The sequence below is a fragment of the Megalops cyprinoides genome, chromosome 12 (genome assembly GCF_013368585.1).
Source record: "Megalops cyprinoides isolate fMegCyp1 chromosome 12, fMegCyp1.pri, whole genome shotgun sequence".
In the NCBI taxonomy this organism is placed as follows: domain Eukaryota; kingdom Metazoa; phylum Chordata; class Actinopteri; order Elopiformes; family Megalopidae; genus Megalops; species Megalops cyprinoides.
Genome location: NC_050594.1, coordinates 31,867,467 through 31,882,659, shown reverse-complemented (window position 1 = coordinate 31,882,659; position 15,193 = coordinate 31,867,467). Strand labels below are relative to the sequence as shown.

General features: G+C 41.5%; 1 protein-coding gene across 1 annotated transcript; it reads right to left on the bottom strand.

Moving 5' to 3' along the window:
* Nucleotides 1-1,298: 1,298 nt before the first annotated feature.
* Nucleotides 1,299-9,909, bottom strand: entpd5a (ectonucleoside triphosphate diphosphohydrolase 5a). The gene is made up of 13 exons (XM_036542815.1): nt 9,681-9,909; nt 8,988-9,067; nt 8,263-8,406; nt 7,487-7,562; nt 6,773-6,808; nt 6,160-6,248; nt 5,831-5,910; nt 4,982-5,043; nt 4,366-4,467; nt 3,189-3,332; nt 2,701-2,757; nt 1,539-1,654; nt 1,299-1,382 (listed from the first exon to the last, which is right to left on the bottom strand). The coding sequence occupies exons 1-13, from the start codon at nt 9,907-9,909 to the stop codon at nt 1,299-1,301; spliced, it is 1,299 nt and encodes a 432-aa protein (XP_036398708.1).
* Nucleotides 9,910-15,193: the final 5,284 nt, after the last annotated feature.

Genomic DNA, 15,193 nt, shown 5'->3' with positions numbered 1-15,193 from the left:
GTGTTTTCTATAGCCAGTCCGTTTAAGGTCCCTTCAATGTTAGCAGTATTCAAACATTTAAGGTAAAATCCTCAAAAAAATTGTTTCCAGTTTAAAGAAAAAAAACATTGACAAAGACACAATATCATAACTTAATGGTTTTGCTTGCACCAAAGAACTAAATGTATCTGTTTGATTATGTTCAGATAAGCACCACTGTTTAAGGGATGATTAAGCACCAAGCTGTACATTTCATTTTTGCAACTGACACTTTGTCCATGGTAGGGCTTTGGATCCCACCACCACTTTGAGAAGCACTAACCAAAGGCAACATCACTGTTAGAGGGTCACACCATGGCAAACCAGGTCAGTCATGTCCATGTACTTAGCAGTGGGCTATGTTCTATATGTGGCCGCACAGAATCTAAATATAGGCGTAATAATACATACAATAGCACTCATGTACCAAACAATACGCATATTCAGTGAAAACAATGTCACCCTCTTGTCTCTGTGCTTTCCTTGCCCCCTGAGTTGTGGCAAACATGAAGCCCCCCCCCCCCCCCCCAATAATATTAATGATTATGTACAACTCATCAGATGACACTAGAGCAACAGACCATCTTAGTTACAGTATCTGCAATTAAAGTGATTTGTGCAAAACAGGAAGAAAAAAAGCAAGAGCAATGGCTGGGGAATATCTGAATAAATTGTCTGAATGTTTGAATCTTCTGTGTTTTGTTTCAGTCTAATCTGTTTTAATCTAAAAGCAGCTCAGTGTTGTTTATTAATATTTTAACATCATTATTATTTGAATAGCCAGTTTGTGGAACAATGTATTTTCCTTTTTTTATGGAAAAAAAACTCAAATGCAGAAATTAAAATGAAGAAAAACAAAATGGGGGAAAAACAGCAGGGGGCTAACAGTTGATCTCTGTATCATGCCCTTTATAACCACAGAAAGAATGCACCCTCAGTACCATAAATGATTTACATAACTACTACACTATTATATTGTCAGGATGGGATTTTACCATAAAGACCCATAGGAAGCTAAATGTAAACGCTTGTGTTAAAAAAATAAACTCACGCACTAATCATGGAATGAAAATACAGTAGAAATAGCTGGCCTTCTTTAAAAAAATATAGTGATTTCTTTATTAACAGTTCTGAGATTATTTGCGGGTTGCTGGGTAAGGATGGTGCGTTCATTTGCATCAAACGACGGTGAGGCCTGGGCCAACCTGTAAGTAATCCGGGAGGGGACGAAGAGATGGCCCCGACCTCTGACCTCTCTGCCAGTGGTTGCACTGCTGCCCTCAGTGGATATTCAGGTTGTGAAAGTGGTCGAAAGTGGCACCCAGAGCCCAGCTGGTCTCAACATTGTTCACCTTCTTAGTGAGCTGTGGAGAGGGATCACATCAGGGACTTAGTTAAACCACTCTCTGCCCTGAGATGGTGAACAGCTCCATGGTCTTTCCTGTCACTGTTTCACCCTGTAGTGTAACTTCTCTCTTTCTTAAATTCAACAAGCTGCTGCCTTGCCAATGGCTCCTTACCTGCAGGACTGTGTTGTCCTTGAAGCCAAAGCCCTCCTTTAACAAGCAGGTGATGTAGGTCATATCCATGCACAGGAAGGGGCTGATTGGCCGGTACTTGGTCATTTTATTGCATACTGAAATAAAGTGTTTAGAAAGACAATCCTCATTCACAATTTACTCAGCCCATTCAGTGGATAACCTATGACTCTAAAGGAGTGGGACCAGGACAGAGCTGGTCAAACATCAGTCCTGTTACAGTCATTTGCAGACAATCAAAACACTATTCTTTGTACCTCAACATGCATGCTGTTTAACCATCTTTCCTCATGTGGGTGAAGAGAAAATATGTGTTTGTGGACCAGAGTCATAGCTGGCCACAGAGATCCAATCGGACATGTGACCAAAACTTAATTGCACATCGCTGGCCTGGAGTGGCCTGCAGTGGGTGAGGCCTGAACATGCTGCTCTGGATTGAGTGACTGGGGGGAGTGTGAGAAAAGAACGGAGGCCAAATGCTATGGTCTGTACTTGCAAGCAAGCCAAGAAGGGGCCAAGCCAAGTGTACTTGTATGAGGTGGCGTCTCAGCCCAGGCGGTGTGTTGCAGGCAAGTGCTGCAAATATTTGATGGGCCAATGAGAGAGCTCCCTGGGTCAGCTGCTGGGCTGCCCTTTGCCAGACCGGGCCCTTTGGACGACCAAGCCATGTTCTTGGTATGCAAATAGATGCATTAGATCCTACAAGCTATAAATCTGTGGTGCAACATGGACATTTATTCAACCACAGAAATAATTCTGCAAGCCCTGACAATCAATCAATCAGAGAGACAGGTTGTCCCCAGGTCTCTCCACAGCAACTGGGATAAACAATATAATAATTTATGTGTATACAAGGCGAGCTCATGAATCACATATCATCAACTTACATAAGCCGTCAAATGGCAATAAAGCCGATGCTGCTGGGAAATCTGGGCCAACATATTTGGGCACAAACAAGGTTTGTCTGTTTGTGTGAGGAGGAACAGGGTGTGTTTTGGAGGAAGCCTCTGTGGTCGGGGGACTGATATTTTGTGAAGCTTGTGCGATTGTTGGAGTCCTGAATGTAAATAAGCACTGAGAGTTTATGTTTGTATAAAACATACTAATATAGGACTGTCTGCTTTCAAAATAAGTCTGGACTCACCTTCTTTAGCCCTCTTTTTGAAATCCCTAACTTCCACGATGCCACCTCGAGTGCCATCTGAAATACAGGAACATGCTTACTTTTTCTTGCAATTTCACCTCAGTGATAATGTCAATGCCATCTAATAATCTTTATGACAAGTTCCTTGCAGATGAAACTCTCCAAATGACTACCACTATTTTCCACAGCTTTAAAATTGTATTGTTATAAGAATGAAGGATTTACAATGAAAAACACCATCTTCAGTTGATAAAGCTCATTTAATCTTTACACTGTTTTGTGTAATGATTCTGGTATATGATCCAAATCACTGCTTCTGAATGCTATCTTTTAAATTCTCAGACCAGTAACAATGTCTCAAACAATATGATTTAAATAATAATCAGATGTTTTTAATAAGCTTTTTGTCTAAGTGTGATTTTATTGCAGCTGCATTGCAGTAAAGAATTAAGAACTGATCCCAGCCTGGTGTGTTACTGTATTCTTACCAATGAGACCTGACTCCACGGCTCTGTCGAAGTAGTAGGAGAAGGCATAGAAAATGCTGCTCCCTTTCACCTCGTATGGCTGGTGCACAATCCCTTTGATGACCCTCATGACCTCATAGTAGCACAGCTTGTACCCAGCATAACCTGTACGTCACACACATTCAGTGTAACAAATTAGCACATATATACAAACGACTGAAAAAAAGAATCACAGCTATCATGTCACATGTACATCTAAATGGAACTAGACATCATTTTGGAAAAAGTTTCCACATCAAAATAATCCATGGGTCACTACCGTATGTCAAACCAAACTCTTTCCCTGGGTTTATATGTTGCCATCACCCTGGCTGTGGAAACACACTGTAACCAAGGAACCATGGGAATGCTGATTCACTCAGTGCTTTTGTGAGCATGCTGGCCCGCTCTGGGACAGACACATGGAAGATTAAGGCCGCGACGCGCTGGTATGGCTCAACACATTCCTGGTGTGGCGCCGAGAGAGGCTGAGTAGGGATGACTCCCAGTGTTGTCACACCAAACTTTGCAGCCCCACCCGTCGGGGTCTGGGCGTGCCATAGAGGTTGTCTCGGGACTTCTGTAATGCCCCTGCAGCATCCTGGACGAGCCCCGAAAGAGCACTTTCGTTTCGCCCCAGAAAAAAAGCGGTTAGCTAGTTCTGCTGAAAAACCAAGTGCTGACAACAACAGCCCTCTGCACACCCCCTTGGGTTATCTATTTTTACCACATAATTGGGAGCGGTTAGGTTCAAGCCACTTGCTGCACAGAGAAATTACAAGTCAGTGACAAACCTAGTATCTTTTGGCTACATGACTGTGGTGTGCGAATGCTGTATTATTTGAGGAGTTAATTGACAATTTCACTGCTCTTAAATATACGGTTTGCTGTATTATTACTGTTAAAAACTCTGTGTAAGGAAAGATTATTGTAGACAAGCAGGACCAAAACATGTTTCTGGCTCCACAACACAAGCCCTTACAGACTTGAATTCCTGGTGGGTTCTGTTTCTTAATCAAAGTTTTAACTTCATAATATATACATTTTTGTGAGGGAGAGATGGGGGATGGTGGTGGATATAAACCGTTCAATATTGCATGGTTTACTTTAGGGTACAAGCACTGGTATTTCATTGGTTTTTGGAATGAGAAGTCCTTACCATCCGGGATCCCGCTGACTTTGTAAGTGAGTCCACCAAAGGTCCAGTCTTCCCTGAACTTCTTGGGCAGGCAGGAGCTTGTGAAAATTTTCCACTCCAGTCCTGGGTAAATGAGAAGCACGTTGACAAGCTTTACCCACCTCACTGTAATTATGATATTATATCTGTGCATAACCTTACAGACAACAATTCACAATAGTGTCAATTCATCAACTTGGGGCTTAGCCTGAAGTAACTATGGAGATGTGGGAGAGCATAACAATGCAATTCCCGCTAACAGCAAGCTCAGGCTTACTAGGTAAGACCACATAATCACTGGTGGTTCTTCACTCTGCTCCCCAATTTACTAACACAGTGAGGGTCTCAGAACACATGCTGTTAACTGCCTCTATAGAGAACGCTGAGCAAGCCATTCTCTGAGCTGTAATGAAAGTCATTAAACTGGATAGGCTATGTCATGTCTGATAAATATGGTTAAAGTGCTTATATTATAACAGTTATGCTGTCATTTTGTATACACGGCAACATACGTTTTCTGTCAGAATAATTGGCCATCGTTGTGTTAAAAGGCTGACAACAAGATTCATATTAATATTGATTTTAAGAATGTTACTACCGTCTGCACCAAGAGCTCCTAAAGTTGCCAGTCGAGCCGCTATCAGTCCATTTCCGAGGTAGCTAGGTGGGAAATTAATGGAACAGCATTACTTATTGCACAGAAAGGATCTTAAAAGAGGACATCACTATGGTCAGGTTTAAAGCAATCCACAATGTGGTTATTGCTGAAAATGGTTTGGACAATGGGAAGTCAGTGAGAGAAGTGTACCCATAAATCACTTTCAATTTCAAATGATAACACAATACTGCGGTCAAATTTTAATTTGCATATAATCATTTGAAAAGCTTGAGCCAATTTGGGGGGCGACACTGAAATGTCATAAGTCCAGCATATTTTGATTATAACCAGTGGAGAGAGCCCAGAAGAAACACATTTTTGAAAACACATACACACACGGACGCACACACACATACATGTGATTAATGTATATTAACATATATATATTCCTCTGCATGCATGTATGGATGTATGGGGAATAAATTATGGAGCACTGAGGTAAATTAGATAATATATGACTAAGCCTAATTAAATGATGTCATTGCCAGATGAGCAAATTGGGCCATACTTCCTGTTACATTCATTAACTTTTCCAGGGCTCTTATTCACTGTTCAGCTGCTTAACAGTCAATATACACTACAGAGGGTATGTCAAAGTCATTATCAATAAGCAGTTATTGCAACTTTCTGAAGTGAACTTTAACTATTTATGACAGAAGTTTCCTATCTATCTTGGGGTTGCTCACAAAAGTTCAGTGTGTTAGCTTGAATGTAACAGATACACGTTGATGTGCCCATGGTAGACAGACCAGTGTTCTGTGACATCTGTAGCAATTGGCACAAATTTACCTGTGAGTATATAGTTCATAGGTGCTGTTGAACATGTTGAATCGAGCAATGTAACTGGGCGGGGCAGTATAAACTGTTTTCTGTGGAAAGAGAAAAAAATATAATTTGTTTGCTTAGCAGAGGACATGTGTCCAGCGACCATGCACAGTGCACAGTGGCCTAGTGAAACAGTTGGTAACATCATGCAGTAAAAATGTCCTACTTCTAAAACTTCCTAAAATAATAATTTCATAACTGCATGCAAACAGTGATAATTTAAAAATATAACTACAGTGTTAAGACATCTGCTCACATGCCAAGGCTACTTTACAATGGAACAACAGACTCACCTTGGATTTTGGTAGAAAAGTGATCTGAGTTGAACCTCCACCCAAATCCAAGATTCCCACAGTCTTGCGGGTATGAGCGTACAGGTGACCTATAAACACATTGCCAGCAAGAAGAAGCTACATGAAAAACACTCCAAGAAGAGCAGAAATGAATCATTGTCACTCCAAAGATATAATAGAGTGTCCACAAGTACACAAGTCAAAAATATTTCTATACTGTGTGCACATTGTAAAATATAGAACACATTCACTGGAATATATAACTTGTATATAAATGGCATAACATTTTTACCGCTAGCTCCTGCCACAGACGGGAATTCTAACAGGAAGTCCTGAATGTTTAGACTGAGCTTTTTCTGTTGCCAGAATGGAAAGGTGGACTTTGCTGGTCCTAGCTTAGATTTATATAGTTCATTCATGCTATGCTAACAAACAGAAAACTGCAAGGGATGTTGCACCCCATCGCGACCAGATGGTGCATGGTGACTCAAGTTACAGCGCCATGCAGGAGACAGAAGTCTGTCGCTGCTCGGGTACTGTGTGCAGTGTCAACCGCAGCGGTAACCCCGGCGACCACTTACACCACCCTACCAAAACATGAGCAATGCTTTACCTGTCAAAAAGTTCACTGTCACCCACGCCAAGACTCCTACGGGAGAGAGAGTGTGAGAGAAAGAGAGTTAGTGCATCTACCCTTCAATTTGGGGAAACATGAATTACACTGTAAGATGATATCCTAGCTGTCTGAGCTCATACAGAAGAAACTTACACTTACAAACTGAAATCTGGGCACGTTCTTGTGGTTAGGTGACAGGCATGAGTGAGGAGTTTGGCAGTAAACTATTAATTTTGATTCATTTCTGGGGTGTTACTCCTTTCGTGTCTGTTTGGTATTTGGGGCCTGGGAAGGCAAACCCCGGCAATTACAAGAGCTTCACATTTCGCATGCTGTCTCATAAAGTAAAACTGATGAGTTGCACATCTGAACAGGCAGGAGACGCGCGGAGGCGCTGAGCGAGAGGTGTGGAAGACTACTTAATATCAAATGTGGGTGGAAATGCTGACAAATTGACTTAATTACACAATGAGGTAATTGCAGACACTCCTTAAAAAGGTTTTATGGAGATACCTACTTCCGAAGAAACCTCAAGCACTAAATGTGAAAGTTAATGTAACATTTAACAGGCTTGGGTCAATTCAAATTTGGGGTTTTTCCATTTAACAAAAGCTTCCTGATTTTAGAGCTTTCAAATGATGATGGCAGGCATTTCTTAGACGGAAAACACCCTTTGTCATACAGATGATTAAGAAAATCAAAAAGACATACCTTCATTTGTTCCGTTCATAATGGAGACACTGCTGTTTGTCACTAAAAACGGGGATTCGTCAAAGACCTCTTGGACCTAGTGGTATAATTGTGAGGGACAGTGTGAGCATGTGAAAATTAAACAAACCTTATAGATCCATATCAGTTAATATTTAATAGACAATAATTTGTCTTGGTACTCTGAGTCATTTCTACATCTCCTAAAAACTACAGATACTAAACCTTTAGAACTGATAAATCAGTATTCAAGTTATCAGTAGGGCTGACTGAACTGTACACGCATGCTCATGGTCTCTCAGACTGCAATAACAATAATTTTAAAAGGAGAATGCAAAGATGTTTGGATGTGCACTTATGAGCAATGGTCTAGATTTCAGCACAATACACCCCAGGCAAATAAAAACCATATTTTTGACAGCCAGCCTGTTACACAAAAGAAAACCCACATCTGTCTAGTCATTCTGGCCGACCTTAACTGACCCTCTCTCTTGCCTTGGGAAGAGTACTGTAATGATTTTTGCACATTTGCTTGCAATTGAAGGGGTCTGAAACCCGCCAGCTCTCAGCACGGCAGTAAAACCCAATCATTTTAATAAAACAGATCCTGTTGCTTCAGATAGCCCTAGAACAGCTGTTTCTGCATGCAGAGTGCTCTTTTTTTTTGTGAAGACACTTGTAGGCACTTAGCGGTCTGTGCAGCGGCTCATGGCAGGACAGTTGGTTACTTCACCAGCTGTCAGGGCTGAGCAATGCGAGGAGGTTTGTGAACTTGTTACCTCGTTCAGCAGCGCCTTAGCCTTCTCCTCAGGGAGGAGCCGGAGCCCCGCCGTGGCTTTGAGGACCACTGGGGTCTTCTTCCAGTTGGAGCGAGGCACCGTCTTCTTAGCCACTTTCAGCAGCTGCCTGATAGTGTCCCCGCCCTGAGACAGACGTCATTCAATCACACCAGTCAATCAATATAAAACACATGAACAGCAAAAAAAAAAAAACAGCAGCATACTGCATGTGTGATCTGAATAGGTCAGCATTACAAGATTCAGTCACAGTCAAATGAGGGGGCTGATTTGTCAGCTTGTGTGCTCCTCAAGACCAGATCTTTCAGCTACATTACTACAAATGCACGTTAAGCATACAATAAGATTCACAACATGCAATAAGCAAAATAAATCCATTTTGTCCCTTGTAATTACATGGTTTGCATCTAAGTGGAAAAGCATGTCTCTTTCTGTAAAAACAGGGGCAGTTTTTTCAAGGGACTGCATTTAGGGATTTGTGGACTGTCTTGTGTCCAGATTTTTCATAGCAGAACTGCAGTTCCAATTCCTAATTATAATGTATGCATTGGGAGGCACCATTCAAATAAATGCATCTGCACCAAAGGCCATTCATACACAAGAACAGCAAACCATGCAAATATTTAATGAACAGCAAATAAACATGTGACATTTCTAAATACAGAAATCTTGGAAGAAGTCTTGGGAGAAGTACAAAATGGACATACCATGTCAGGTTTGTCTGCATATGCAGATAAACCGGGCTTCACTGCGTGGAACATTTCATTTTCCAGAATCGGTAGCTCAGCTTTAAAGAGAGAAGTAAAAATAGCGCAAAACCGTCAAACAAAAGTGCAGCAAATATGAATCAGAAACAAATTCAACAACTCAGTAAAGTCTACATTTCAAAGAACAAGGCAATTTCCACTTGCAGACATACTGAAATTTGTATTTAATGACAGTGGTTCAAGTGCTGACACAGCAACTACTGCATTTACCCAATTATCAAATTAACAGTGCAGCAATTAGGAAGGAAATAAGCCTCAGCAGGAACTTTCTAACTTTCTCAATCAATCTTTTACACATAACTCCACAGTAACTTTCTCTTAACACCTTAGCAACAGGTATCCAAAGTCAAATTCTCATGAAATTCTGTGTCAAATGGCACCCATGTCATTTCCAGGTAAAATTCATGTCCTTCACACTGATGAACAGGAAAGATATTTTACCAACATCTTACAAGTGACAGCCGTCCTGGTCCTGGTCTTGTACAGAACTCTCTGCCCATCCTTACAGCACATTTATTTTAGCACCAAACAGAGACTGACCTGCCGCCAACACAGACATTCTGGTAGGGGGGAAGCAGCGCTGTAGCCCCACAAGCCCCGCCTGAGAACACAACCTGAGACGGGGGCACTTACCTGGGTCTTTCTGAACAAAGGTGTAGATATGTATGCGGGTGCCGGTGCTCCCGGCATCGAACATGATCCCATAGAAAGTGCGGCTGAGGTTGGCGGGGCGGGAGACACTGGGCAGGAGGTTTTCCGTGTTGGCGGAGTAGTCGCGGTTGTAGTAGGCTGCCTCTGCACGGAAGTTCCCAGCCAGAGCCCACAAGGACACAAGCAACAGGAGCAGAGTCTGCGGAGGCATCTTTTCACACGCACAGAGGAATGCTGTCTTTTTTAAAAAGCTTTGTGAAGCAATTTTTTGTTTTTTACTGTGCTGGAAAAAAAGAAGTGTTTCTTTTCTGCTTTTGCTTAAGAGGAGCTGACAGCTGCAGCCTGCATGCACCAACCTAGAGAGGTGACAAGAGATGAGTGAAAAGAGAGAGAGAGAGACAGAGAAAGAGAGTGAGAGACAGAGTGGATAGCAAAGCGCACTCACGACTGTCTGGTCATCTGTTTACTGTATATAAAGACATAAGGGCCTGGCAAGCAGCCACACCAACAAAAGCAGTCCACCAATCCTGTGCCGTTCCATCCCAATTCCTCTAAACATCCCCCTTGCAGACAAACTGGATATCAAATACCTGCCTACCAGCAGCACTCAGATTTTTTTTAAGATGCTGAAACCAGCAATAATTTCCCTTTTTTCCATCTTAAGTGGGCACACTGGAGCCAAGAATCCCCCAAAAAAGAGAAAAAAGAGGATATATCAGGACATCAAAACAGTTTGCCTGCAACAACTCAGGGACTGGTCTTAAAATACATTTTATGGGTGTATTTAATTAAAACTTGCAGGGTAACATGCTTCTTAAGCTTCTCTCGACCATTCTTTGCTTGACACGTTTCTTGGCTTTGACATGCAAACTCCAAATTACTGAAATTCAGCTCAATTTCCTAAAATGGCAATGATGTCAGGAATTGAATAATTAGGAAGAGTTGACTTGTTAATTTGAGGCTTGAGCTGCTCATATTTACACAGCAACTTCCAATTAACATCTTACAATAGTTCCTTATTACGAGTTAATTATTTTGTACCTGATTAAAGTGTGTTTTCCTGATTTGCTTTACTTAGCAAAGCAGACGTTATCTAATTTACACCACGGACCCTGAAGAGACAAAAAGTACTATTAAAACAAGAACAACCATATGGAAGGCAGGATAAAAATACAAGTACAAGTACAAGTACAAGTACAAGTACAGGTCAGATTTATTGCCTGTCAAAGATTAACTCATGGGGAGCCTTCGGGCTTGTTCAGGAGAGCAAAGCTTTATTCTCGTACTCCGGAGGAGAGCCAACACAAACACAAACATAGTATTTGCCGACTCTGTCCTGTGCAGAGGACAGACAGAATATATAGAGCACTTGCTTACATTGGAACCGGTGCACCACACTCAACTGAGCCCTAACAGTTTCTGCACAAAATGCCAGAGATAGACTTGTATGCCAGTTAAGCAAATGTCGTCCCACACAGGGGAGGCAACTTGCAGTTTTATCTTTTTCACACTTCTTCTTACATAATGACTAGCATCCAACTCATACACCATGACCCAGCATCTTTCCACTGATGATACAATATCAGTTTATAAGGTCACCCTCTTACACTTCTGCTATTCAAAATACCAGTTAATTCTTAGGTCACCCTCTGCTATTCATAATATCTGTTGAATCAGTTCTAATTTTACTTCCACATTGCCACATCAACTGTTTAGTTGTTAGGAATTTCATTTGGTGTGCTCATTAAAATGGGGACATACAAAATCAAGTTACAAAAAACACAAAATACAAAATAGTACATGCACTCATACATCTACACAGTGCAACATAATAGCAATTTATCCAATAAACCTGAAGCTGTAAAATAAAATACATCAAATTATTGCAGCACACTCACAGTTTTATTGTGAATATGAATGAAAAAAACCTAGGTGAGTGCCAGCACATGTGCAGGCATGCCTCATGCACAAACCATCCCTTCCAGCTTTATCTATTAAGAGATTAATAGAATTTGATCATGTTGGAAAGACACCGTAAGTAAAATGCTAACACCCCCCAACACACATTCACTTAAATATATGCTTAAAACGCTCTGCATGTGTGCAACTGCAAGTCGTTTCCCATCTGGCACAAACAACAAAAAATGTGTGCAATCATCTTACTCCCACTCATCTCTTTGCTAACCACAGGATTTCCAAGAAAAAAAGTATTTTAAGGCGACTTTCAGAAGGAAAAGCATTAGTGGCCACGCTCTCAGTTTTAGGTGGGTGGCTGGCATGGCTTTCACCATTCAGCAATCTTTATCAGGAATTCACTTGCTAGGGCGTCATTCATAACGATCCCTTTTCACTTTGCGTGGAAAGGCAGGGAGCAGGCGCACTGAGCTTCAGTTCAGCTCGGATGCACAGGCTACTCAAAGACCTCGACTGAACCAAGCTCAGGGCCAGAGTGTGCTTTTCTAAAGCCTGTCATATTCCCTGCTATTGCAGCAGCCACACAACAAAAGGCAGGCTGTGATACACATAGCTTTGCATATTTTTTGAAGGATTTGAGGCCCTTTGGGCTTGCCATTCTGCTTTGTCAGACATCCCCGCTTTCGGCTGCAAATGAACCTGGTTTACCGCACGGGGATAAGTGAGGCAAGCTGACGACGCCCGTGCAGCAGCGTTCTGAGGGAGCACAGTAATGGGGAGACCGAGGTCCCCCACCAGAATTTTTGGAGTACCGAGCAGAGGTCCATAGAGAGGACAGAGCGGTATGGGAGGGACTTGGCGATGGCAGTGGCTGCTCACGCCATTCCAGGCCTGGGACCATCCGCTGCTCAGCGCAATACTCCACGCTGTAATTTGTACTAAAAATATGGCACTTTTTTTTCTCCTCCTTCGTTTTTTTCTGAATCCTGCGGCCTTTTTTTGAATCCTGTGGTACACCATTATGGTCTTTTTTCCCTCTCAAAGCATGCATGTGTTGGACCTTTTAGTGACTTCTGTCAGTTTAGGGATACTCTGTTTTACCATGGCAACAGTTCTATACCCCAGGGTTAGTGTCTAGAAGCAAGTTCCACAGGTAATATGCTTTTAAAATAAAGAGATGTCATAAAAAATGACTCACTCTTTAAGAAAGTCTCCCGGTTGCATGCTTATTGCATGTCTGTTAGAACTTTTTTGCACCAACTGTACCTGGGCTTGACTGCAGCTACAGCTATTCTTCATTGTTTTCATAATATACATGACAGCACTAGCCATATTTTTCCACACAGGAAAAAACACAATTATATTAAATGCTCACTTACCAACTGGTCTCATCTGGCAAGCTGAATCCTATGCTTTTTATTGCCCATGAGGCATTTTAAATACACGGCCAGACCAGAAACAAATAGCAGAAAACAATTGGGAGCTGTTAGTGGACATTGTTGGGGTTTTGGGACTCACATGTGGGAAGTGATTAACTCTTTATCCAATTGAGAGCTCACATTAGCGGGCTGGAATCTGCCAAGTGCATATTTTCTACAGTTGCAACAATAGTGTTAATGTATAATTACTGAAGACACAACTGCAGGAAACAATAAATCTGAATCATCTCTGCTGTTATTGGTAAAATGGTACAAGCTATGCATGAAATCTCAGTAAGTATTATATAATATGTGCTTGCTGGATTTGGCTAGGCAAAGGCTTCACCTTCATGTTGCCACTTGATAATTTTTGGAAGAGGGGGAAGTCCATGACAAGTTGAACCCAGAGACGACTACTGCACATTGAGCTGTAAAGAATGAGACAAAAGCAATTTGTCAGCTTTGGCTGCCAAACCCTCAGATTACCAGGCTTCATTTTATTGGGGTTAGAATTAAAATGCAAGTAAAAAAGTCAGCTATGCATCCGCTAGGCACAGCTGTCAAAGACATAGCTGAAACTATGGTGACAAAACTTACATCAAGAGCAGCATCATCATAATAATGCAAAAGTAATGGAAGTAGAACAAGAGATTATTTTTTATTTATTATTTTTATTTAGTTATTTTTTTAAACTTCAGAATAAGGCTATTACAGAGGGTTTAACTATGACAGTCCATGACAGGCAATGAGAAAAAAATGTGATCTGTTGTCAGAGACACATCTATACATTCATATCAACTTAACCAACAGGGGAGTCTTTCAAAAGCAAGAAGTGACCCCTGAAATGGATTTGCAATATGAGCATCATGTGCCATAGCTTCACTTTGCATCTATTATTAATATCTAGTGTCGGTACCCTCAGGAATTAGTTTGTGGGTGTCCTACCCAAGAAGTGCATTGAAGAGACCCAAACCATATCATTACAATGCCAATGATAATCACAGCTTAGACAAGCACGGGGGTTATTTCAGTTTTTCGCTCTCTTTCATAGCAATTAGCTTTAAATTTAGTAGCCAGACTACATACATTCTGCCAGTGCCATCTGCTACAAGCTTAGGTTTACAGTAGCTACACCCTGACATTTCAAAATGTATGTTTTTTTGTTTTTGCTATCTGAGGAATGTTCTTTGAGCACCATCCAGTTTTTTGATCTGGCACAACGTTTTCTGAGCTGTCCGAAGTTTGAGCAACAACACGCAAAGCTCGGATGGCTCCAGATCAAAACTATGCTCGGCTCTAACTACACATTGTTGGTCCCAGATGCCTAGGTTTCTCGGAATCTGCCAAGTCAGCTGCAATTTGTTGAACTTTTGTGGCTTCTCCACAACTTATGTAATCCATGCATATAGCTGATGGAGACATTTCCCTTTATGGCTGCACACTCTGAGCACTGCCAGGGGGTTCTTCTCAGGACAGCCCTGGAATATTACTGCATCAGGGTTTGCTTGCTTGCTTGCCTGTATGATAGGCTACACTTGTGGATAGGTCATCAAAGTATGGTCACAGCTATTTGCAGGGTGTAGTTTGTGATAGTGCAAATGTGAAAACACTGCAGCACTTACTGAAAGGCCACCACAATTCCCACCCTCCCACTGGATGCTTAAAGTTAGTAGGGTTTTGTTCATACATCTTGTACAGTCACGCAAGTGCTGTCACTGGGAGATATCAATGCTGTTAAAAGACAGTATGTACATCTACTTGATATGCAAAACTTAAGCACTGTTGATTAGACAGATGTTATATCATCAGGGACAGAGAGAAAATGTAAAATTATATCCCAATTATTTGTGTGTAACGGAAAGCTACAGCCATCGTGTTGCAAAGACAGTGTAACCTTTACGAATAAGGGGTTAATGGTTTGTTTAATCAAATGCATCCGAACTGACATGTTCGTCAACACAGTTTTTGATGACTGGGACAAGCAACAGCTGAGCTCAGGCTGTGGCCGAGTTAGGCACATTTTTGCAACTAGCTCATCTAAATGTCATTACCAGATATCTGTCTTCTAAATCTACTTTCGGATACCAACAAGTCCAGGAATTAAATGCTAATGATATACAACTAGTCAGCTGGATAGCCGTTTAACTACTTATAAATAAACGT